Genomic DNA, 26,741 nt, shown 5'->3' with positions numbered 1-26,741 from the left:
ACACAGCTATTATACACTTTTCTCTTGAGGGATAATGGCAACCTGCTGTTCATGATCTGAGAATGCCTGCCAAACGCACCCCAGCCCATTCTTATTCTTCTGATTATTTCCGTCTCATGATCCGGATCCGCCGTCACTACCTGCCCTAAGTAGATGTATTCCCTTACGACTTCCAGTGCCTCGCTGCCTATTGTAAATTGCTGTTCTCTTCCGAGACTGTTAAACATTACTTTAGTTTTCTGCAGATTAATTTTTAGACCCACTCTTCTGCTTTGCCTCTCCAGGTCAGTGAGCATGCATTGCAATTGGTCCCCTGAGTTACTAAGCAAGGCAATATCATCAGCGAATCGCAGGTTACTAAGGTATTCTCCATTAATTTTTATCCCCAATTCTTCCCAATCCAGGTCTCTGAATACCTCCTGTAAACACGCTGTGAATAGCATTGGAGAGATCGTATCTCCCTGCCTGACGCCTTTCTTTATTGGGATTTTCTTGCTTTCTTTACGTAGGAGTACGGTGGCTGTGGAGACGCTAAGATATCTTGGAGTATTTTTACATGCGGCTTGTGTACACCCTGATTCTGTAATGCCTCCATGACTGCTGAGGTTTCGACTGAATCAAACGCTTTCTCGTAATCAATGATAGCTATGTATTAGGGTTGTTTATATTCCGCACATTTCTCTGTCACCTGATTGATAGTGTGAATATGGTCTATTGTTGAGTAGAATTTACGGAATCCTGCCTGGTCCTTTGCTTGACAGAAGTCTAAGGTGTTCCTGATTCTATTTGCGATTACCTTAGTAAATATTTTGTAGGCAACGGACAGTAAGCTGATCGGTCTATAATTTTTCAAGTCTTTGGCGTCCCCTTTCTTATGGATTAGGATTATGTTAGCGTTCTTCCAAGATTCCGGTACGCTCGACGTCATGAGGCATTGCGTATACAGGGTGGCCAGTTTCTCTAGAACAATCTGCCCACCATCCTTCAACAAATCTGCTGTTACCTGATCCTCCCCAGCTGCCTTCCCCCTTTGCATTTCTCCCAAGGCTTTCTTTACTTCTTCCGGCGTTACCTTTGGTACTTCGAATTCCTCTAGACTATTTTCTCTTCCATTATCGTCGTGGGTGCCACTGGTACTGTATAAATCTCTATAGAACTCCTCAGCCACTTGAACTATCTCATCCATATTAGTAATGATATTGCCGGCTTTGTCTCTTAACGCATACATCTGATTCTTGCCAATTCCTAGTTTCTTCTTCACTGTTTTTAGGCTTCCGCCGTTCCTGAGAGCATGTTCAATTCTATCCATATTATACTTCCTTATGTCAGCTGTCTTACGCTTGTTGATTAACTTCGAAAGTTCTGCCAGTTCTATTCTAGCTGTAGGGTTAGAGGCTTTCATGGGTCTACATACAGTGCAATAAATATTCATGGTTTTCTATCAGAACTAGTTTAATGCGGGATTCGCTTATCGAGAAATGTTCATCGTGAACCAGAAACTTCCTGTCAACTAGGTCCCACTGAATTGTCCCCAAACATGCACTCTATATAAGTCATTCGAAGCTACATCCCTGTGGAATTCAGTGACGCACCTAAATACCTATATAATCTGCAGAAACTCCAATCTTTTGTAGGCCTATAAAGCGACAACACCAAGGCGAACGGAGGATGGCTACAAGATAAAAGCATGTAGGTACAACCACGTGGACCAAACGATGGCTATCTGTCGATGACGAAAATGATAGATGCAGCATGGCATCGACTTTCGAGAAAAGTATTGACTCTCAACAATGCCTTGACGGTTATTGCAAGACGACAAGAAGCTCAGAAGTTACTGGATGGGGGATGAATTTGCGGAATATGGTGCGTGGGGCGTGGAGTGGTAATTAAAGCCATAGGGCACTTGTGAACTTACCAACGCTCCATTTACGACGACTACGTGCGCAGTACCACTTTATACACACAATGCGGGTATCAAATCCCCATGTATAATTTTTTTTTACTTTTATACTTGTGGAACTATGAGTTGCAACACACAACGGGACAAGGACAGCAACTAACGAAGGCAATCACTGTTTCGTCGCATGATTTAGTCGTCTGTTGTTCTTGACACAGCGTGCGCTGCAATTCAAATTACCGTGAAACACGAACTAGCCTGGTCTCGAATCTTGTTAAATTTCAATCACATTATCACCTGCCTCGTATTCGCGCACAATATATGCCCGCAGGTAAACCTATGGTTCAGATTACTGCCCATCTTTTATGAACTATGAAACCTTGTTGCATTTTTCTATTTATTCAGAAGCCACAGCTGCTTGCCACTTGTATTTACGCTAAAAATAATCATGACTGATGTCTGTTTTTGTTCCTGCAAAAGCTAACAAGGCATTGAAGTCGGTCACTCTGCTTATAGGAAACAAATAAGCCCCATCCTCCCTAGAGCGAAGGTATGACATCTCATGGTTAAGACGTGCACATATGAGTGAGTTGCAATAACACAATGGACAATGCAAATTAAAAGAGTTAGGATGGGACGAAGAACTGTGGTATATTAGGGCGTATCACAGCCGGCACGCAGTTCGGTGTTTAGGCATCTACAAGTAAGTCCTTCTGCAAGTGGCTTAGGTAAAATGATTTCAGAAAAATTTAGGCACATCCACACTAATCTGAAGATATATTCATTGCAATGCCAGCTAGCATCGATGTCCTTCAGACTAGTAACCATTACAATTTATTATAGCATAAAGCAGTGCATTCAAGGATATCAAATTTTTTCGCATCTGGTGTAGTGGTATTTGGTGTGAGACTTCAGGATAATGATTATTAGTGCCGACATTTTAGTACCTGGCAACCAACTGTAGAAATTCATAACGCGAGCTACTTTTCTTTTCTGAAGGCTGCAAACATTGCTCTTCGGAGTTTTGGATGTGGAAAATAATTGCGGATGCAGCTGTTGTGCGTGAAGCTACGCAAGTTTTTAATTATCATGTTCCTATTAGTACAATATAGCGTAGTAGTACAACAATTCCAATACATATTTCTCAGATGCATGTGTGAGAGATGTTGCACCTTCCTCATCTTCGCTATATAAAAGGAAATGGCCACCAGTAGTACCGCGTGTTAAATTTTAGGTCCCTTATACTAAAAAAAAGACGATGCTGAGGGGATGTGTTTGGAAGGAGTGCATGGTGGGCAACCTTTACACTATCCATAGTAATTGTGCTGTTGCGTTGTGTAACTCGTATACAAGCGTGATGACACGACAATAATTACATAATTATGTTTCACGAAATATTGCACTGAAGAAATGGCTCTTAGCTCCGGAATAGCAAACATAAATTGGAATGTTTTATGCAACGTCAGCGCACTTTATTTAACAGCCGACAATGTGGCAAAGTGGAATGTTGCTCCGGTAATGTTGAATAATTTCTAAAAAAAACACTAGCACATTTTTTTATGTGCTACCTAGCTGGTCAGCACGAAGTTGCGGGCTAAATTGCCGCAAACTGCTGAACAATCCTTATTACACTATGCGCGAAATCCCAAGACTCCTTAATTTATGTCATAAATCCAAAACTCCACCCGTTAAATATAATTCAAGAGCCAGGCTTACCACCTTGCACTGAGCATTGACAAATGGCATATGTATATTTATTGTCTTACTTAGTTCTCTAAAATTCACAAAAACTTTCAAAAATTGCACAAGCAATAGGCATTTCGTAGCGAAGGTTATGGATGTAACTGTGGTTTGTTTAACTATTTGCGCGTTTAACTATGTACTCAGCCAGACATGACGCCGTGCTACCTTGTCTTCGGATTCCTTATACACGTGGCCCTTATATGTACAACGGCGGGTAAGTGCATTCTCGTTTTAATATGAAATAAAGAAATGTAAAACACTAACCAGAATAGGCTTTTCCCGTTATGCCCAACTATAGAAGCCATTTAGACTGTAGACTTAGACTTTATCCAACCATAGAGGCCACACAGTTACTAATATTTCCTCCTTCGTTATCCCTCTACTGCCATTTATACCTTTGTTGCCCTCTGCTTCGAACATTCACGTGAGAGAGAGAGACAGAAATAACATTTTTTAACTTTCCAAAGGAACTAAGGCTTCGTTCCGCATCTCCTGGTAGGCTCAGGCCTCCTGGCCCAGCATGTTCTTGACGCAGTGCGCTAGTCGCGGCAACCGTAGTTTTTTCCAAATGACGAGATAGTATTATAAAGCTGCTAGTGGATACCTTAGGTACTGTTTATGTGCTCAGCTAAAGTATCCTTTCAGTTATTATCAGTACTGGGATAATTCAGCCCGATGGTAATTACAGCACTGGTGAAATCGAATGTTTTATTTGAGTGACGCCCTATGCTGTATAATGACTTGTGCTCAGAATAAATAGAACTATATATTACATACTTTATTGCTGAATATCCGTCTCCAAAAAGTGTGTTTTGTTCTAAATATCACTGAAAATGCAATCTGCAAAAAATACCCCTGTAACGTAACTTTATCCGAAATGACATTAACATCTTGCAGCAGCTCATATGACTGATTGCTCCAAAGTGGTACGTAAATGCTCTGTCGTTCTTTGCCGTGTCTGCGATACGGCTTGATATAAGCAACCTAATTAGCCTCAACGTTCTATGTCCTTTTCTTCTGTATTATAACAAATTCAGGGCTTTCAATCACAGTAAACTTCTAACACACTGTCCTGCTATTGCGCATGCGCCTTGAATAAGGCAAGTCCACTTGTCAAAACGCTGGCTTCTGCTTTCACCTTGTTCTTCATTTTTCTTCTCCTCCCCAATTTCCATCTCCTGCACTCCACGTGTTTTCCCTGTAGTGCTGCCTGCAGCATTTGGAAGTTTAATAATTGTGGCTGTTTTCTCTCATTTACAGGTAGAATCGTCAGAAAAGGCAACCAACTGTGGTGTAAGAATGTTTTCTTTACAGATATGTGAGCTGTTTTATTAACCCTGTTTTTGGATCTAATGTAAAAGATGAAACCGTTGTTCATCTATAGCATTTAAGTTTTGCAATATTTATTGTATTTTTATTGCACAAAAACTAAACGAGAGCATTTGGTACTGGTTATTGAAAGTAGTGTTAATTTCGTTGTGATGAATTCACCTGAGAGTGAGATATTGTTTTGGAGATCTAAGGAGGCTCCTTGTCTGCAATAACTTTTCATGACGTGAAACTAAGCAGATCGCTTTCTGACAGAATATTCCTGTGCACAGAAATTGTATACTGCGCACTAGAAGCACCATTGAATACGCCGTGTTGGCGTACATAGAAAAGCCCTCATGACAATAACGAAGCTGAAATTCCATCACAGGCATATTGAAACGTCTGTGATTCGACAGCTGCTGTAAATGTGAACATTATGTGCATAGTGTTTTAGTGATACGAGTTGCAGTGGTTTTGCGCATGTTCGCAGTACCAATATCTCGTAATGTACGAGAATCACTTATTTCATTGTTGCTGACAATGCTATATTTTATAGTTGCTGGATAGGTGCTTTTAAGTATTATGGACGCATTAGAGTTGACTTTGTTTCATAGTTCACATTCCGCTTCAGACTTCAAACAAAGACAATTATCAATTCAAAATTCATATTTTTTTGGTGCAGGGTACAAGGAATTGTTCTTTTGACGATAAGATGATAAACTAAATTCTCCCATTCTACGCCTCAAAAACTTGCAATGATTAAGAGAACTCTGGAAATACTTCTGGAAGTTGGGGATAACGTGAAACCAAAGCCGTACACTGACGTTATTGCATTTCGCCCCCATCAATATGCAGCCGTCGTGCCACGAATTTTATTCAACGTCTGGGTGCTTAGATGCGTTACGGCGTAGCTACTAGGCCCGTACACTGGGCATGTCCGAAATATAGTCAAAATACGCTTTTAACGGCCACAATTATCTTACAACTGCTAGTGCTAAGGAAATGTAAAACACAGCAAACTTCATTAGGCTGGTTCAATTCTGCAGAAATGATAGCGTGTAATACACAGTGACACGAAATCTTATAAAGTGAGAGCAAAATCGCGGTCGTGTTTTGTTGGAATACTGAGCACAGGTCAGTTTTGTGCTACCTGTTCCCATGCAACAAAGAACTTCATTTCTTTCGTACATCAACAAGGCCAAGGGTTACTACTCAGCCAAGCGGAATATATTGTGCGAGGTTCTGCGTTGCCTAGTGCATCCAGGCATTACAGGGCATGAGCATTCCGGTATATCCAATGCCGCATATGAATAGGTTGATATGTGCGCATTTAATAGCTGATGTAATGCAATGAGACGGCAGGATTGACGGCTGGGCTGTAGCAAATAATACTATCACCTAAAGTGCTACGTATATGAAACATGTGGTTACTACTTTGGGCTAACCACATGTGTTTAGGCTATGCAAGCTTAGAAATGTTTATATTAGTTTACGCAACATTTCAATCATCAGTCTAAATAACGAGTTTTCTCTTCAAGCGAAAATAGGCTTATTCTCTGCTTATTTGCCACGATAACACATGACCTCTCGGCCTTTCCTAAATAAAGTGTTTTCTCTGAATTATCGCGCATACAGCGAAAGCGCCTAACGGTTCCCACTCTCATTTGGCAAACATTTATCTAAATAGATAAGAAAGAGCTTCAGAAGCTCAAATACAGCAAATTCAGCGGCACCATAGAAACAAAATTGCGGACAATAAGGGGAATGGAGGCGCGGAATTCTCTATTAAAACATTACCAAGCAAACAGTCAAAGAACCATGGAATGCATTAGCATAAAAGCTTTTTTAGGCATTTTGTCTGAGTTTATAGTCATAGAGTTCCTATTAACACAAAAATTAGCCATTTTGTTCCTCTTCTTATTCTCTCCTATGGCTAGAGGATGCTCGAACATTTGCACACCTGATGCCAGGACGCACATATCAGGATTTAGTGGCTTAAGGTGGCAGGCAATTTTGCGGTGACCATATTAATGCACAACAACCGCCATGGCTGCTAAGTGGCACTGGCTGACGCTCCCAAGGCTAATATTGTGCAAACACAAACATATCTGAGGAATTGGATGGCAGAATGATCATCGTGGTAGTACTTTAGGTAAAGGACCGCACGTATGACGTGGACGAATAGGGCTCGGCTTCCACCTGGATCAAGCAGCACTTTCTCTGACTTCTTTTTCTCATTAGCCTTGCGCATTTTCCGCAATTTTTAAAAAAATACATATATACCTTGTTTATTTGTTACACATACCCATAAAAATAGAGCTCCTTCCTAGAGCATTACGCAGCCTTTTCTAACGCAATACAGACTGGAGGCATGACTTCTTTTGTGGGGGCTGCCTTCCACCTATTTATCACGGGGTTTCGAAATATGTGGCCCCCTGCAATTTCTGTCGCAACAGGACATACAACACTGACCAACTAGCTTTTTAAAGTGGCAGGAAACCGTCCAATTTTTCGGACCATATTTAGGACAAATCTCTTAATGGCTGCTCAAACGACATCGTGATGTGAACAGCTAAATAGTTATTTTTATTTCCAGACGATCAAGATTGCAAGATGCCCAAATGCATCCGTGGACAGAAACTGGTGTGTCCAACGAAGGACACGTGCTCTTGCTACTGTCGTAAGACAATTATTTATCTTTTCTTACTAAGATCTTCATTTGTTAGGTCTACAATACATTTTTTCATTTAATGTGCAACTGGTCAAAGTGAAAGGTTCCGCCCTTGGTATATGGCGGCGAGCCTAATTGTATTAGTCGTCTCTTGAACAGCATAAATGAATGAAGTGTGTTTCGTGGCAACACAATTTGCTGAGAAAAAGTTTGCTGTAGTAACCAAGAATGATATGAAATTAGGTACGTGTTTCTTGAGCTATGGCTACGTGCATGAGATATAACAGGAGTATGTAGTATTGAAAGTAATCGTAAGGAGAAAGTTTGTATTTTTAGACATGCAAAATATACATCAGGGTCTGGGCACTGTAAAGGAGATATTTCATTCAGCGGTGGTAACAGGAAAATATTCAGCAAAGCTAAATAATCCAGGCTGATAGTGTACGGGGACATGTAGACATAAAAGGAACCGAATCTCGGATAGACTGGAATAGGACCTTGTCTCCATGGTCCGCCATAAACTTCTATGAAACAGTCGACTGCAATTCAGCAAACTCGAACATCTGACTACCGCAGAACTTCTTCGAACTCTATGCACCTTCTTTTTTTATACGCTCCGGATGAATGACGTGGATGTTCGCAGATAAAATGCGTACTAAACAAAATGCACCTAACTTGTGCTCTATATACAAACGAAATTGTTGTCTGGAGACAACCCACTGGGGCTTAAAGCGCGGCAAGCACAATGCTTTGACGGAAACCATGCTTTGCCACTTCTCACGATGGTTAGAGTTTCAAGTGTTAGCATGCAGCATAAGCAAATGAATCTAAGAATAAAACCTCGTTAGAGAAGAGTCGCAAAACATAGTAACATTTCTGCAGACCTAATGCATATATCGGAATTTACAATGGTGCGTTCCAAAGTGGGAAATTAGACTGCTTGTAAAGCTTCTGCCACAAGTAGGACTAAAATGCACTACCTGCTCTCATATGAGTTAAAATGTCATATTATGTTGAAGGTTGCTCTTAATAAGTTCTGCAAGCGCCTTCAAGGCGCTAATGGATAAATGAAATGCGCCGGTGGAAATACTGGTGGGCTTGATATTAGTGACAATCATGAAATAGCATGCACTCTTTGGCATTCACCGATGTTAGAAACATCATTGAAAGAACGTATGCGCGGGATAATAAAATTATACAACCCAGCAGAAACTTCTGCTCCTTCACTACGGCTGTCAAATACCACGTATGCTTCAGAGACAACCAAATCGAAAATGTTGGGTTCTTGATCAGGCCACACATCATACTAGTTTGGACGATACCTCTTGCCGAAGTCTGATTTTGGCAGGCTTGCCGATCTGCCACAAAGCGTAGAACTTGACGCTTTCGCCGGTGCTCTAACGGAAATGTTTTGCACCGCGTAGAGAAACTGGGTCAAATTTGTCGGTATCTTTGGGGCTTTTACGAAAACAGTTAGGAGCGATTCATAATTATTAGCATCGATAGAACACAAAGCTTGTTGAAATGAGGCATGTGCTAGCTCAATAATGACCAAGTAAACTAATTTTAGCTGCTGTTTATTAATTTTAACTGCTGTTGAATGCTTGGGCGTTGTCACGTTGACTAAGATGTGCTTTTAAAACGCAAGGATAACATTCTCAAAAGTTATATTTCACTATTTGGACCAAGTTAGATAAATCTACATCTGAGTGACTTTTGCCACGGCCAGTGCCTATTCTTGTTTGGGCGTTTATTGACATTTTCATTTATAGACGCAACGGTATTATGCAGAAAACTACTTCCTTCATTTTAAACGCCTTAGTACAAAGTGGCCTTTTGGACGTTGAAGTTCACTTTCTCTACTCCTTACTGCTCACAATAATAGGAACACCGGATCTCTAGGTGTGAAAACATTCGTTCTTCTTTGAGTATTGTACATAATACCAAGAAGGTAGGCCCTCATGATACCGCCAACGTGCATAAGCGAAGGACACTTCACCAGAGACTCTATAGATTAATTCTCGACGCTGCTCTTTGCAAACTTGTAACGCGGTAAATTAGTCTAATCACATTGTATGCAAATTCAATGAATATCCAATTTATGTGCACATTTCTTTAAATAAGCTTCAAGTGCTGCTAACAAAAATATTCCTGATATATTTGCTTTCCTTTCTAGAGGATGTCCCTTGCGTAGTACCACGGTGCTGTTCTGGACAGAAAAGCACATGCTTAACGAAAGCTGGATGGTGCGAGTGCAAATGCAGTAAGAAATTTGTTTTACCTCAAGTTTGATGCGTTGTTCTAGACAGTACACTTCACACTTCTATTGATTTTTTTTTCGGTGGCCAAGATGGCAGACTTCTTTCCCTACATGCGATATACCCAGCTGTTAACCTCCGCAAGGCAATTTTGTCCGAGCGTGGATAAATATTTTTCTACATGGTTGCTAACCAGTTTGTCAACATGAGTTCTGTAGATATATTTTCTTAAATTATGAAAGTGAACTATAACATTTATCGATTAGCTTTATTGCTAAGCTCCTTTTAAAATTCTCAAATAATGAAGTCACTGAACTCCACCTTAAATGATTTGACAGTATAATTTATGCAAACAACACAACCTCTTGTTCAAGCCATATTTTTAGTACAATACATCAGCACGTGCACGATTTGATGTTGTGCAAAATGTTTTCCAGGAAGAGCAAAATTTCAAGATTACAGGTAGTGTTATCCAAATGGTAAGAAAGCCGGGCGTCGGAGGTTCCCTACAGAGTTCAAAAAGCCAAAGTAGCAGGACCCTTCAGGACACCAATCTAAAATACGTGGATACTTTTTTTTGTATCCTGGCGTACTGAGGCAGCACCATATTGTTTACGCACTCACACATCTTTTGCAACGAAGCACTGCAATACATGACCAATTTTTAAGTTTCCTCAAAAGCGAAACTGGCCCAAGCACACCAAAAATATAACCACTACGATGATTCCCAAGGTTCTGTCTCAGATGGGTTCCCAAAAAATTTTAGTATAACTCTGTAAAGTCGGCTGTTTTGCTCCATCTTTAATGAATTCCATTCACTGAGTGAGTCCACACTTAACAATGCTTTGTTAGCAGCACCGACAGTAGCGCAGTGCTCCTGCAAAAGGTCTTTGCAAGATGAAAGTAACTGGCACAACGTTTAGTAAAGTTCTCACCCATAACACATTTAGGGTGCTTATAACTTTATCTTAAATTCCATCTTAATAGAAAACATTTTCTGTTCACTCAAGTGTTTACAACAAAGATGCATTCACACCTGGAGTGCTGTCACCACCTTGCCCCCATACCGCCTTTTGTTTCAATTTCTGCTGCCTAATATTTCTTTAGAGTCCAGCTAATAAACCCGGCATGGCACAGGAGCGCAGCTGCTATTGATGTGAACAGATGCAGGAAGTGGTCATGCTCATTGCTTGCACTGAATGCCTTTTGAAAAATAGGCAACATTCAATCACCATCATAACCAGTCAGCATGTTGCCTCATAATATTGCATGCGAGTTCCCACGTTCCAAGCCATACTATTTTCTATATTATAGTGATAATCCACGAGCAAACAATAAGAAACGATCAGCTATCTAAATGACATGAAAATGTATGACCTATGTAGCAAGCAGGTGTCCACATTGTAGAGAAACTAGTGCTAAAGACAATATGCTTGATTTAAACTTACAAGCAACAGATTATTTTCGGACTTCTGGCCTTGCTTTCTAACGCATAGAGATAAACATAATTACAGCACGACAGCAAGAACCTATTGCGGTATATATATATATATATATATATATATATATATATGGCACATATTTTATCACGCCATCTGTATATATATGTGTTTAAACGTGATGCAATATTATGTAATGCTGGCCAGAAATCAAGAATAGGTATCATAAACAGTAGCCACAATAGATGAAAGACGGAGAAGGCGCTGGAGAATGTTAAGAAGTAGTTTTAATAACTAGGGCGATCCCTATCCAATTCACGTTTTTTTTTTATGCGGAAGGAGTGGTTGTGTTGGTGATGACGCTATTAGGACACCAATACAAAAAATGTGTTAAGCGTAAATGGCTGATATATTGGGAATAGTTGAAATTAAATTTTGTGTGCGAATATTTTGTGACCACATAGATCACGAATCAAAGAACACCAGAAGTGTATAGAAGTGAATATACCATAAATTTCAAATAAACAATGTTTGTATACTAGATTTTTACAGTACAAGGTTCATATTCCCACCTTCGCTATAGTATGGTGTTTGTATGATAATGATGCAAGCTATGAAGCGCTTTTTCGCAAGTTGTATATTCGAAAAAAATATTCAGATTCTTTGCACACCCACTTTCTTTCGAGATTGCTATAATTGCAACTTAGAAGAAAATATTTCTCACTCCGTGCGATGTAGGCTTGCTCCATGGCATAACTTCTAGCCTTTTGTCTAAATAGGACACTCGGGATGAAGTTTATCAGGCATTTCTTTCTATTTTATTTTAGACTAGGGGAATAGAACACACTATCAAAAAAGTATATGCAGAGTAATCGGCAACTATTGCAATTTACGAATAGGTACCATTTCGATTCGAACAACATTGAATATCGCAAAAGTTCATTTTCTACTCGAAATTTTCTAACATTCGTAAAACCTTGTTTAAAATATTGTATGGGATTTCGTCTGCCAAATTAGAGGAAATAGGTGAACATTCACACCGGGGCATACCGCGTAAAGAGTGGCCCGGAATCCAATTCGGCGTCCACGAGATCCACTAGAAAGGTTCACTCCACGGCTATCGGCTTCACCTTTTTTCTCACCGCTGCCGCCGGAGTCGCTGGCCAAGGACCAATAGGAACGCGAGTCATCAGAAGCCTCTTACAACAAGCCGGACCCCAAACCACTGTGATGATCACGAAAAAAAAAGAGCAGGCACGCTTGATGCCAGCCGAGAAAGCATGCTGTTAGCGGGTACGCGTGGCGTACCCAGTGTGCACGTGTTTCTTGGCGCATACTCGGAAGATGGCACTAGCAGGAAATTTATACATACTCTTGCTTCTTTTCGTTTTTCTCTTTCTTTATTTCGCTGCTGGGCAAGCAGCATGAAGACCGTGGCATTTCGGCGGCAGTATATTTCGGGTCGCTTTAGACGCTCCATACTTCATTATGAATGTTGCATTGAGCAATGGTAGGGCAATTCCTGCAGTGTGTGTTCTAATATTTACTGGTTCAAAGGCCGCATTAACTTAATTTTATTTGAAGCAGACACGATGCCTTATTTTGGAGAACGTGCTCAACTTTAACAGACTTCGTTCATGTCGATTACTTTTGCAGTTCCTAATAACAAGCATTGCTCAGATCCTTGGGGCTCATATTGCCCAGTATATAACGGCTTCCAGTTGGCTGTGTGTGTTGGGAACCGACCCTGCAAATGCAACTGCGGTGAGTCCTTATTTGTAAACTAACAGTGGAAGCTTTAGTGGAATGTTTTGAGAAATCACTCCCCAGAGCATAACTTGGGTGACATCTCCTATACTAGTTCTATCACAGCGTTCTGGTAAATTATTGCTGCTCAGTATTGCTCAGTACTGTCCTGAATCACTTGTTTTATACTATATATATATAGCGAAGGTGTTTTACCGAAGGTAGGCGGGGATAACTGTGTAGACTTTCGTCAAGGCTTTTCTCATCGCCTCCAAAAGATCGCCACCGATATCTTGATCAGCTAAATAAGAGTAAGGTTAGTTCCATGCCCGTGACGGAATCCAAATTGTTTAGGAAGAAACAAGCTCCGTTTTTCAAGATATCTACACAGACGAATGTGAATTAGTTTTTCATTAACTTTTCTCAAAATTGGAAGAATAAAAATTGATCTCTATTTGGAAATCAGTGATTTGTTAGTATTTTTATGTACCGTGATTACCTTATTTAATTTTAATGCACTGGAAAATATACCCATTTGAAAATTTAATTATTTATGAAGCCAAGTATATTCACAACAACGACAGCAGCCAATGTTATGTGATTACATTGAATACTCTCTACACAAGCACTAGATCATTTAGGTAGCTTAATATACTCTTTATTTCTTCACTAGTTGCGGGAAAAGAAAAAAAAAGAATGACCGCAATCACCAAGCTTGTCTGGGGGAACAGATGGAGCAGGAATGGCGGAGGAGAAGTATTCACTGAAGGCGTTAGAAATCTCGACTGTGGTAGAGATAATGGATGCTTCGTGACAAAATTTAGTTATACTCAGATTGATGGGTTTATTGAGAAAATAATTTGTGAAACGCCACTGCTCTTTTAGATCTGAACCACACGAGTAATTTCATTTTGGTAATAGCTTTATTTCGCATCATCAGTGCATTACCATTATCATCATCATTCTCAGTGCTTTATCACTGCATTCAAAGCGTTACAACACTGTTTGTAGCGATCTTATAAACGTAGAATGAATAATAGTATTTTAGTTTCTGATATTGGTTATCCTTTTTACGTCAGCTATTAAGTGCTCATCATGTTAGCAAGGGCTTCCTAGGAAAGGAATAACTTTCATGGCACTGAACAGATGTCTTAGATGAAGTGACACAGTTGATTGCTATTGAGACAAAGCTTCTATGATCTGACTCAACGGTGTCCATTGAGGTAACACAAGACCAATCAGAGCTAGATATTAACTTTACAGATGTACGACGACAAAACATATGTTTAACAATACTTCTGTTATTTATGCGAAGACTGTTGTGAAAGCAGAGAGATACTAGGAAATGATCCATAATATGACTCTAAAGAATCAACGGACCAACTGGGCTGGTACGTTTTCTTTCATCTTAAAACTGTAAAAACGCACCAAGACGAGAACGAAGAAAAAGACAGGACAAAACGCTTACTCTTAACGTAAATGTTTTATTGAAAGGAAACAAATATATGCACCGAGAAAACGAAGTAGGAGGGTTGCGCATGCGTGTCATGTGGATCACGGTTAAAGCTTTGAAAGCAACATTATAAATAAAAACAAGTTTAATTATGAAGAAAGTTAAATTCCTCATCACGTAGCAAGACCGAAGGTGACTGATGCAGGTATCTCCCCGTTACATTATGTGGTAGGCCTCTGCCATTTCACGGGTTAGCCAGCTGTTACTCTTGAAGATTATCTGAGTATCTTTCAATAGAAGATAACAACCTCATTTCCTACAGTGGGCGGCTACATGTGTCACTCCGGATGAGTTGTATGGGGCCAGGTGTTCTCTTAGTCGCACATGATGCAGTGCGCAGATTGGCCTACGTAAAACTTGCCGCACCTAAACGGCCCATTGCACAATCTACAAATGTTTCGGTCTTGCATTACGATGGCTTCCTGTGCATACGCGAACAAATTGTCTGAAGTTTGCTTTTTGCGGCAAGAAGAAGCTCAACCTTATACCAAGTGTATATACGTTTTAATTCATGCGATTTTCTGTGTAGGTGGCGAATGAGGGCTACTTTATTCTTGTTACAACAATCTTTCCGGGTTCTCCGACTGTCTTCTTTAGTTTTTAGTTCTTTAAAAGACTTCGCACAAGCTGATTTATTGGCATTCTCAGCATAGCCTGCTTGTTCTAGCTTGTCGATCTGGTTGCGAAAGCTAGATTTCATTATATGTTGATATCATTTTTTCAATGGAGAACCTATGCCGGTTTTTATTATTCCTCTCTTTACAATTTGCGAATGGTAAGAGTGGTAGTTAAGGATAGGTTTAATAGAGCTAGGTCGGTTGTACCAGCAGACATAAAGCGGTTGAAAGACTAGTCTTAAACCGAGAAATTGTAATTTGTTATCATTGGGCAATTCCAAAGAAACTTTTTATTTTTTGCAGTTTTCCTTCAAAGCCTCTAAAGTGTTTACAGCATCCCAGGTTCGATTAGTGGAATAAGTTACCACCAGAAAATCGTCCACATATATGAACACCCAAGTTAGTAGTTGAGAAAGATGACGTTGTAGCCCTCTATCGAGCTTGCCTGCAAATTTCACTTAAGATTGGAGCAACTGGCCATGGTATGCGAATTCCTGGACGATGAAGATAAAGGTATCCCTGCTCCCAATATACATACGTAGAATTTAGGCAAACGCTCAGCAACTTCAGAAAGCTTGCAACCAAGGTTCCACTTTTTAGGCTAGAGGAAGGTTCGTCATTACTTATTTATTAATTTACAGGTACTGCAAGCCCTTACACAGGGCTATAGCAGGAGTGGAATACGAACATTTACAAATCAAATATTTTTAGACGGAAAATTGAACACTGAAACACAAAAAGGGACAATAAATTCTAAAATTAATAACACCAAGCGGTAGCAGCACAAACCGCTGAAGATAACATAGATACAAAGTAAAGTATATTGCTTACAAAGAAGGATATCTCCCATGTGTTTTGCGAAGAAATCAATTGATGAGCATGGAGCGGCTTTTTCCGACAGGAAGTTCCATTCTTTGATAGTTGTTGAAAAAAAGGTATGATTGAAGCAGTCCGTATGAATAACAGGTGGACCAATAAACATTGAATGACGATGTCTAGTGGTTTCACCGGGAAGAATTTCCCAAAAGTCTGTGTACCTAATATTACCACGATGATGAATTATTACGTAAAGACATTTAGGTATTTCATATTTAGTTCTAGCCTTTAATGTCGGTAGGTCTGCCTGTACACAAAGTTGAGAAGGGGAATTCGCCCACCAATATTTTTTAAATATGAATCTGACTGCCAGACGCTGTATTTTTTCGTTTTCTGATATATTTATAGCAGTGTAAGGGTCCCAGACAACCTTAGTATGCTCAACTATAAGTCTAATTAATGTTCTGTAAGCTAGACGTTTTGTTTCTTGACCTGCGAATGGTAAATTACGTCTCAGACACCACAGCGACTTGTTAGCCTTTGCGCACACATAATCTATATGTGTGCGCAAAGTTCCAGCGAAGATTAATTGTGAAAATCATGCCAACATACTTATGCTGCTCAACTCTTATAAGTTAACGATTAATAATATGATAAGAGTAGTCAAGTAATTTAACTTTATAGAGACTGTCATAACTACAGTTTATAAGGGGTTTAGCACCATTTGCCATTTATCACACCATTGCTTTATCTTCTTTAAATTTGCGTGTAATTTATTCTGGTCTCCCACTGTATCACTTTTATTTTATATAATGCAGTCGTCTGCAAAGAGCCTGATGGAAACGTCTATTTCATTCCGGAGGACATTTATAAATAAGAGAAGTAAAAGGGGGCCCAAAACACTGCCTTGGGGAACTCCCGATTTAACGCATGATTTCTGAGACCTTGTACCACTGATTTCGACATATTGTTCGCGACAAAGAAAATAGGATTAGAACCGTTGTGTAATAGCAGCATTTTTGAACATAATATCAATTTTTCCTAGTGGTTTATGGTGAGACACTTTAGCAAATGCCTTCGCAAAGACCATGAAGGTCATATCCGTCTGTACCCGAGAGTTATTATTTTATGAACGATCATGGGCTAATTCGGTGAGCTGAGATGTTGTGGATAGGCCTTGACGAAAGCCATGTTGGTGGATAGATAACAAGTTATATTCATTAATATAATTTAGCAGATGTTTCTAGATAATATGTTCAACCGTCTTTGAACAGGTGCTAGTAATTGATGAAGGGCGATAATTTGCTAAATTGTCAGCACTGCCACTTCTTAGGATAGGAATCGCTTTAGCTTGCTTCCATACCTTCGGTAAAAAATCATTACGAAGTGAAGACCGAAAAATTAATGCAAGATATTTAGAATTCCTTTCGGCGTATCGACAAAGAAACTCGTTAGGGATGCCATCGGGTCCAGGCTTTTTCTTTATCTTCAAATGATGCATCAGGTTGAGTACACCTTCTTCAGAAATTTCAACGTCAGCAATAGGCGGCCTGTCAGACGGAGTTTCAATACTCGACATAATACCGTAATCTTCTATGAACACAGATGCAAAATAATCATTGAAACGCTCAGAAGAAGGATGCTCCTTAAATTGTGTCGCTGAGCGAGCATTCGATGATGGATTAAAAGGTCTCCAAAATATACCCGGTGCTTCTTTAGAAATTTTGGGATTGTGATGCCAAAGATGCTTTGTGTCTTAAAAATTTAAGCCAAAGAACTAGGTGTCTTAAGGTTCCTTCCAAGACGTTGAATGGTGGAACGAGTCTGAGCGCTAGGAAAATTTTTATAATTCTTACGCTTTCGTTTGAATTGTCTCTTTAAGTGTATCAATTCTCTAGTTATCCAAGGGCTTCTATTACTAGTTTTCTTTATACGCTTAGGTATATACAGCTTTACAGAAGACATGACCAAATTAGCAAAGTACTCCCAGAGACAATCAGGACTCTGATTACGCATATAAAGTTCAGAGAATCTCAGACTCCTCTAGCAATTCTAGAACCCCAACATCATCCGCTCTAGCAAAGTTTAACACGACATTTTTGCAGGGATGGTTGATAGTGTTGGCGGAAAAGCTCAAAGACAGCACTACAAATTTATGGTCACTATGGTGTATGGTTCATGGTCATCACTGGTCTCGCAGTCTATTAGTAAAGGCAACCGGTGATTAGACACGAAAACAAGGTCAAAGATAGACGAAGAACGAGCACTGATTCTAGTACAGTCGGTCACCACTTTGTTTAATACCAAAACAAAAAACAAGACCTAGAAGCTCATTGCAATTCGAAATTTCTGTATCTCCAGGAGAGTAAGTATTCCAGTTTATTCCAGGTAGGTTGAATCACCTAAAAGTGTAATATTATCTCCTTGTTGCATGTTGCACTCCATAAAGTGCCGGAGACAAGAAAGAACCAGGACTAGTTAATTTGGTGGCCTATATATACCGTCTATGTGGACGGAACGAATCTTAAAAATTATCTTAATCCAAACTGCCTCAATATCAACGGGCACTGAAAGTATAATAAAGTCAATATTATCGGGAATTATTAACCGAGTAACCGTCGACCGTTATACATTCTTTCATGCCAGCCAATAATCGATCAGGAGGTATGGAGTAACACAAATATTCGATATCGACGTTAGATGCACTGCATCTAGGAGGATTATCTGTTTCTAGAAAGTTAATGACCGTTTCGGAATTGCTTACACGATAAGGATCAACAGTAGTTAGACGCTCCAAGTTTTTTTGGAGATACCTAGAGATTACGTTTCACCAAGTGCCTCTCTCGGGAACGATTGCCCTGAAAGGCATTCAGGCTCATTGATATTGAATAAAATATATGTCCAGTTCAGAAGTGTTTGAGGATTTAACAACGGAAGCTAAATGTTGAACATTCAAGTCAAAGAGCTGTGAACCGGCCTTTTCCTTCCGCTTTGAACTTTTTTGTTTAGCAGACACAAAGTTCTTGCTGAGGGCCCCCGACGCCTTTTTCTAGAAGATATCTTCATCAAAGACCACAAAAAAAACCTTCTTTGCCTGCTATAGGGACATGTAAATGGTTACGAAACATGAATTTACAAATCGATCAAATCTTTCCCACACCCCGCCCTCTGCTTTCTGTCTTACCAATAGCGTACCACGTACTCAGAAATACACCTCATACTTTCAGCATCCACCACAAGCCTGGAGGTAGACCTTGCTGTTACCAACTTGCTCACATGCTTGAGTGGAGGGTGGAAGCAATACTTTGGACTGATTTCAAGAACATACAGATGTTTGTCATGAGCGGAGACATTGCTGAGATTCAGGACTTTACCCGCTTTCACTTGCGACGTTGTTTTGGTCGGTAGTTGCGCAAGTGTTTGACGCCACAAGAACTCTACCGCATTGTTTCTAGTTCGACACCAGTCGAATCCGAACAAAATGAATGCGGAAGCAGGGAAGAGGAGCTTGAACTGTGCATGATCAATTAGTGTTCCTGAGCCATCAACAGAGCAACCAGTAGGAAGAGAAAGAGCTTCAAAGCCGTAACCGTGACAACAGCTAACGTATTGAACAAGTTATGAGGAAGAAGCATCAAGTAGGTTGATGTTTATATCGCCCATTAGGACACGGACCTGTTGTCTTTTGAGATAATGTGAAGAACGGCGTCGAGTGTGTCACAAAAAGTCGGAATCGGAGAATGCGGTGATCGATAAATGGAACTAAAGACAGCATTTTTATGATCTTTGCCTAGGACAGAGTAATGAACTTCAATCCACGCTGGCTCGCAGTCACAGGTGTTTAGATGAAGATCTAGCCATCGTTTACATCTAATCACAGAAAGAATAAACATGGCCGCGCGACTATGCTGTGATAAAGTAGGATTCGAATACTCCGTATTTTATATGGAAAGCAGTAGAGATTCCGTCGAATACACGACAACAGCACTTGAAATTCTTCAAAACGCTTGCACACACTACGTGCAATCAAGTGAATCACTGAATAATAGTTATTGTAAAAATGAATTTAATGTCACTAATGTAAATGTACGACATAATAATCGAGAGAAGAAGAAAGAACTAGCTGATTAGTCAAATGCCCTTAGATCACACTCAATTTTCATTCAAAATACCCTGCTGTTTGTTGACAGCCTCGGCTTTAAGACGCAATCAGCCGCCAGAAAGAGCCAGTTCTTTCCTTTCTTAAGTTGCAAAGCCTTGCTGAACAGTCGCTTATTCTGAGAAGTGAAGTGTTCGTTGACGAAAACAGGCATGACACATGAAATAGTGAAACTGAAGTCATTTGCATGTAAAGAGGCTTTACGAGCTTTCGCAATAAACATGTCCTTAAGCGTTCGTGAGCTAAATCAGATTAGCAATTTTTTTTTAAGAAGCAGACGAAACACAGTAAATGATGTGTAAATCAGTAGCCAAAACCGGACAGTCAATTTCAGAGGCAATAGTTTGAAGAGTAGCCGTGCAGTTTTCATCTTGAGTGAAAGGAACTCTCTTGATTTCTACGATGTTTTTTCTTGAATATTGTTCCATGTCATAGATATGCTCTTCCAAGACCTCGTGCCATGCAATCAGAGATTCGTTGTTTGCCGCAATCGCTCCTTTTCAAATCCTAGAGACTCAACTGTCTCGTTCAAGTAAACAAGGCTGTGCTTGAAGCCCTTGATCGCGTTCTTCAGAATATTAATACCCGCCGTGGTTGCTCAGTGGCTATGGTGTTGGGCTGCTGAGCACGAGGTCGCGGGATCGAATCATGGCCGGCACGGCCGCATTTCAATGGGCGCGAAATGCAAAAACACCCGCATGCTTAGATTTAGTTGCATGTTAAAGAACTGCGGGTGGTCGAAATTGCCTGAGTTCTCCACTACGCTGTGCGTCATAATCGGAAAGTGGTTTTGGCACGTTAGACCCCATAATTTTTTTTAGGACATTAATGATCAGGGAAGGGTGATATTCAAGCTTGGAAACGACAGTATTCAGTACCTTCTCAAGCATGCTATCCAGTCTTTCCGTAGGAAGATTGTCCAAATGTCCTACACGTTGAGGCAATTCAGCAACAGTAGGCATGATAAGACGAAATGGTAGCACTGAAAGCAGCATCATCCGCAAAACTAATCTATAACAGAGTGTATAGCCATAGCAGGTGGTGACAAACCTGTGTAGGAAACAATGGCACAGTCACAGATGTAACCCCTGCCTCATTGCTGCTGCTGCGAAATGAAGTCAAGTAGTTTCAGGGAAGCTTATATAGCTAGGCTTGCGGTGAAACAGATGCGCAGATCTCAGGACAGCACTGCGTCGTCAGCAGTCAATTCAGAATCCTATCGGTGAAAGCCCACGGTGATACAGCTTGATACGCTGCAGGCGCACCAGCAGGCACTGAAATGTTGATCCGGTACGCAGATAGAACCACCTTTGAAGGCAACAACGGCACAGTCAGAGATGTAACTGCTGCCACACTACAACTACTGCTGAATGATGCAATACTGAAAACAAGCTTATGGGCCTATAATTATTTAATTATTTACCATCTCCCTTCTTATGGATTAGTATAATGTTGGCATTTTCTAGCTCTGCGGTACACTTGAAGGCGTGAGGCATCGCGTATAAAGGGCCGCAAGCCTTTCAAGCATATCTTCGCCATCTTTCATTAGACCGACTGGTATTGCGCCTTCTTCTGGCGCTTTTCTCCGGGAAATGTTTAGCAAAGCCATTCTAACTTCATCACTAGGTATATAAGTAGCTTCTGCATCCTGTTCATCCCTATTTCCAATGAAAGCGACGTGGCTGCTCTGGGTACGGTACAGGTCAAAACAGGATTCTTCTGCTGCTTTTACTATATCAGAATTTCTGACGACATCACCCCGCTTATGTTTCACTGCGTACGTCTTGCCTTGTCCTAAGGCAAGTTTTTTTCTTACTAGTTTCATGCTGTGGCCATTTTTATTGCTTCCTCAGCCTTTCCCCTCTGATAATTGCAAATATCCCTCACTGATTGTTGTTGTTGTTGCCTTGTTGTTGAGGGCCTTAACCGAGAAAGTGAAAAAGTGGGGTTGAATATTATTATGCAGAAGTCAAAGGTAATGTTCAACAGCTTGGCAAGAAAAGAACCATTCATGGACGCCTGTTAGTCCTCTCGAGTATGCAAAGGAGCACGTTTCTCTAGGTCAATTACCCCCAATGAACCTCACCATGAGAAAGCAAAATACAAAAGAATAAATAAAGCCTGGAATGCACATGGCAGACACAACCAAATCCTGACTGGGAGCTTACCACTCTGATCGAAAAGAGAAGTGCGCAATCATGGCACTCTCCCTGTGCTAACATATGAGGTAGAAACATGGAGGATAACAAAGAGCCCGAGAAGAGGCTAAGGGCCGCACAAATTCATGAAACCAAGAGTGTTAGGCGCATAGAGTTTCTCACTGTAACACCTGGAGGGTAATCTGGCGCCACCGTCTATGGGAGTTACTTAAGGGGGCACCGTGCCGTCATTGGAATGACGGTATATGTATCTGCGAGGCTCGTGTTGGCTGGTGTTGTAAGAAGCTTCGTCTAAAACGTGCATATGGCTACGCAAATAACGCGTGCTCAAAGAAAAATCTTCATAAAATGTTTCCATTCACGCATATTACATCTTTACTCACCCACGATGCATGACCAAGCGAAGAAAAGCAAGAACAGACGACCAACTGTTTCAAAGCGAGCGCGAACCTTGTCGTCTGTCCTCCAACTTTAGCGGCCCGCTGATACTTTTTACGTAACGTGTAGTCGTACACACAATAACAAGTTCTCATAGTTAAACAAAACATGTTTTCGAGTAATCATAAAGCTAAAACAGCTTTTCACGTGCTGTTCTAGTAGAAAATGAATCATTGTGACAGACGGAACTGCACTTGCCAAGCGCGTCTTCAAGGTGTCCTGTCTCTACGAGAACGATGCCAATCAGAATCCACAATATACCGGCATTCCCATGCATACCACAGCGCAGCAGCGCCAGATTTCCCTCTAGGTAATGTAGTGAGAAACTCTATGGTTAGGCGTAACTTAAGGAAACAGGAAGAGAGCGGTGTGTATTAGAGAACAAACAGGGATAGCTCATATTCTAGTTGACAGTAAGACAAAGAAATAAAGGAGGGCAGTCCATTTATTGCTTGGGGTAGATAAGCAGTGAACCATTATATTTGCAGAATAGCTGCAAAGGAAGGGAAGGGAAGCGCAGTCAAGGACGGCAGAAAATTAGGAGGGGTGATGAAATCATTGGCACGTGCAGGTTGGTATCAGCGCAAGCAAAGGGTAATTGTAGATTGCTTAGGCATATAAAGAAATAGGCCTATAATTATGATGACAGTGTAGTGGAATTAAAATTATGGCCCAATACCAACTTCATCCTTTGGTTCATTGTAGCCAAACGTGGAAGACGCGTGAAAGAATCCCGCGAATACACGCGGAATTACTGCGTGACTAGGCACCCGATGCACTTTGCGAGTATTCGCGGCCTTCTTTCACGCTCGGAAAAACAATTTTGTGCAGCACGTATTCAGCAAAATACAGCTGCATTCTGTGTTTTTCATGTTGTTCTACAACTTTCTCATTCACGCTCTTATGTAACTGTAATATTTGCGATGTTGAATAAATAATTGTAAAAAATTATGTAATCAGGAGGAACGCAAGAACGTCGTTGGAGTATCTCTAAGCGACAGCGAACATTATACTTGGGCTCTGTTCGGCTACGTGGCACTTGCACATATTTAAATATTGGTGCATGATAGCTGGGAAACCTTCTATATGTATGTGTGTGAATACGGTCCACAGTTTCTTTAGCGAGATTTGGATGAAAACACTTAAATGTAGCATTTTTCTGTTGTAGTGAAATATCATGTATGTATTTTATAAGCATTTAGGGCTTGTTCTCCCGCCAAACAAAGCTTATTGAAGCGATTGCAGGCCTGTATATTTCGTAAAAGCCATTTTTTCGCCAGATATACTGTTTTCCAATGATGAGAGTTAATCGAGCAAACAAGGCTCTATCGTCCGCATACATTAAGACTTTTGACAACAGAAGCATGTGCAGCAAATCGTTTATTTATAGTGAAAACAGAGCAGGGCCTTAAACTGAGCCTTTTAGTACATCGCATATGACACCAGTGAACGAGATGTGATATTTACTATTTACTTTTTTTGCCTTCGTGCGTAGAAATAGATTGAGATGAGTTGAAGAGGGTTTCCAACAATACCATAATTTTTTTTTCTATCAATAAAGGGTGACGGTGTTGTATCGAACTCCTTCCTTTAAAAAGAAAAATTGCACATAAATTTTTGCTTGCAACGGCAGAAATGAAGAACAGCGGTAGTTGAAATACTGCGGTTGATGTAGATCTACCATTAACAAAGCCATGCTGCTGCAGGCAGACTATGTATTGTTTACAAAACTGCAAATAATTGTAGTACAATACGTTTTTTCAAACAGCTTTTTGCCTACACTAAGAGTAGAAATTGGTATTAAACTACTCTATTGGTTCAGGGCACCAATTTGGGAGGCCAAAATTTGTTTTTACTATATTGAAATGAATGATGTCATTGACTGAATACTTACCATATGCCTCCCATTTTCTATCTTTTTCAGCTGGCTATTACAACCAGCATGAGAAGCGGGACTACAAATTCTTGTGATGGCTTCCACATTCCTAACTTCTTTCTTCCTTGACGACCATCCGTTTTAGCAGGTTTCGGTATTTCTAGAGCAATAAATTACATTAAATGAATATGCGAACATTTTTTACGATGATGCCAAAGCGCACAGCTGCTAAATAATTCACACATTGCCTTTGCATAAGCTGCACAAGAGTAAAGAAAAATGTAGGATCCGAGGCTTGTAAGCACGGCTCGACATTTTTCCGTAACAATACCTTCTGTTCATTCATGTTGGCCCGAAAATATGACTGAGCGGAACAATGATAAGCGATGAGCATTTCCATTTTCGTTTCATAGGCAACCTAGTTTAAGCCAGAAATGCATAGGCCAGGATATAGGTGCCGCTAGCCAGGCGAAACTTGTAGTCTTAGAGAATAGCGCCACGTCTCGCATTATATTTTATCGCACTTGTGAAATTGTTCATACTTCTCAGGCTGTTTAGCGAAAATGTAAAATTTAAGAAATAGAAGAAAGGATCAGGTATATACAGGCTACTGCAGCTTCATCGTGAAAGCCAAGATAATCGCAATTGCCGTGAGCAATTTTTTACAAATAAAGGAGTTTTTTATTGTATTCTAAAAAAGCCAAAAACACAAATTAAGAAGCATCAGGAACTTTTACTGAACCAAATCGACCCAAGTTTGTAAAGATACTTGAAATCCACGATGTGACAATGAGGCGTCAGCATGAAGATTCTGGGACGATCCTCATAAAATTGACCTTTACGCTTTATTTTCTCTAACAATCAACCAAATACCAAAGAAATAAACGAAGTAGATATTCCAAACGATGACTTTTTCTTTTAAATTGGTTTAGGGTGTCATTAGTCTCTATTTAACACAAAATAAGCAGTGCACTTGGCAGCCATAATAGGATAACATGTATCACCTGTTCTCCTTACGGTAGGATCGTCACTATAGCAGAGGGCATGCACTGGCTTCTCCAGAGAGGGGCCCTGCCACTTTCCCTCAACCTCCCAATTTCCAATTGTTCTATGAGCAGTGATGCAATTTCTGCATCCTAAAGAGACACAATGCCAAGGAGATTCATGGCTGCAGCATGTGGTGACTAGCACTGCGCAGCGTCCAGGTCGGCATCAATCTTCTTGGAATTTGGCCGTTAAAATGCAGAAAGCACCAATCACTGCTAGTTCTTCAACCAACTTGCTCAATGAGTGCAGCTGTTTTGGTTTGATACCCCTAGCAGTGCACTGCTGTATGACATAGGTCACATTAGTTTATTCTGGTAAAACTAGAAATACGTGCACTCATGTAGACCACTAATGTGCACACTAAGTTTCTAGACGCCCCTATTATATCAGGAATATACACTGAAAAAGACACATTCTACGTATATTTTCACAAGTGACACTGAAACTCACTTCCAGTCCCAGTGCAGTTGCAACAATTGATCACTGGAGGAAAGGCTTGCAGTGGCATCAGCAATGGTTTTTTTTTCCTCCTCCCTCCAATGCATTTCCACGACATCACTAAATTTGATCATGATGACGCTACAGAATGAATGGCCAAAGAATTCACCATTCATATTCCAGCTGGAGTGTCTCGCAGCTGGTTTTGAATCAGTAAAAAGATGTCAGTATTAAAACGCGAAGGCACGATGCACAAAAAGCAACAATGAAAAGAGCTACATGGACATTTAGGCTGATATGAATGTACGGATATAAATGACTAATTAAAAACACTAAAATGTGGCTGCTCTCGCCAATGGCAGTGTGAGCTAGTGAAATAATTTATTTCTCATTTCTCCTCTTGTTTTAAAAATTAATTCTGCTCACTTAATTAACTGTTATGGCCACATCTTAAAGGCAGTTCCTCCATGCAAAACTACAGTGTTGCATTTTTTTTTCTCCCCGTCTTACTAATGCTACTGAAGTTTTGCTTACTCTGAAAGAAAGTATTTAACACAACTACTGCACCGACAAAGCATTATTCCAAGCTTGTGGCAAAGCGTCATTTAGTTCA

General features: G+C 40.3%; 1 protein-coding gene across 1 annotated transcript; it reads left to right on the top strand.

Annotated features, from left to right (window-relative positions):
- The first annotated feature begins 2,556 nt into the window (after nucleotides 1–2,556).
- Nucleotides 2,557–24,830, top strand: LOC126533833 (uncharacterized). Its single transcript, XM_050181034.2, has 7 exons — nucleotides 2,557–2,600; nucleotides 3,785–3,854; nucleotides 4,901–4,933; nucleotides 7,548–7,631; nucleotides 9,799–9,885; nucleotides 12,976–13,083; nucleotides 24,692–24,830. The coding sequence occupies exons 2-7, from the start codon at nucleotides 3,791–3,793 to the stop codon at nucleotides 24,736–24,738; spliced, it is 423 nt and encodes a 140-aa protein (XP_050036991.1). The 5' UTR covers nucleotides 2,557–2,600; nucleotides 3,785–3,790; the 3' UTR covers nucleotides 24,739–24,830.
- The last annotated feature ends 1,911 nt before the right edge of the window (nucleotides 24,831–26,741 follow it).

Source organism: Dermacentor andersoni, chromosome 7, assembly GCF_023375885.2.
Source record: "Dermacentor andersoni chromosome 7, qqDerAnde1_hic_scaffold, whole genome shotgun sequence".
NCBI classification, from domain to species: Eukaryota; Metazoa; Arthropoda; class Arachnida; order Ixodida; family Ixodidae; genus Dermacentor; species Dermacentor andersoni.
This window is presented reverse-complemented; position numbering and strand designations above follow the sequence as displayed.

Coding starts and splice junctions, on each gene's coding strand:
- LOC126533833 (XM_050181034.2), top strand. CDS start 3,791: ATGACGCCGTGCTACCTTGTCTTCGGATTCCTTATACACGTGGCCCTT. Junction 7,632..9,798: donor CACGTGCTCTTGCTACTGTC/GTAAGACAATTA, acceptor TTTCCTTTCTAG/AGGATGTCCCTTGCGTAGTA. Junction 13,084..24,691: donor ACCCTGCAAATGCAACTGCG/GTGAGTCCTTAT, acceptor TATCTTTTTCAG/CTGGCTATTACAACCAGCAT.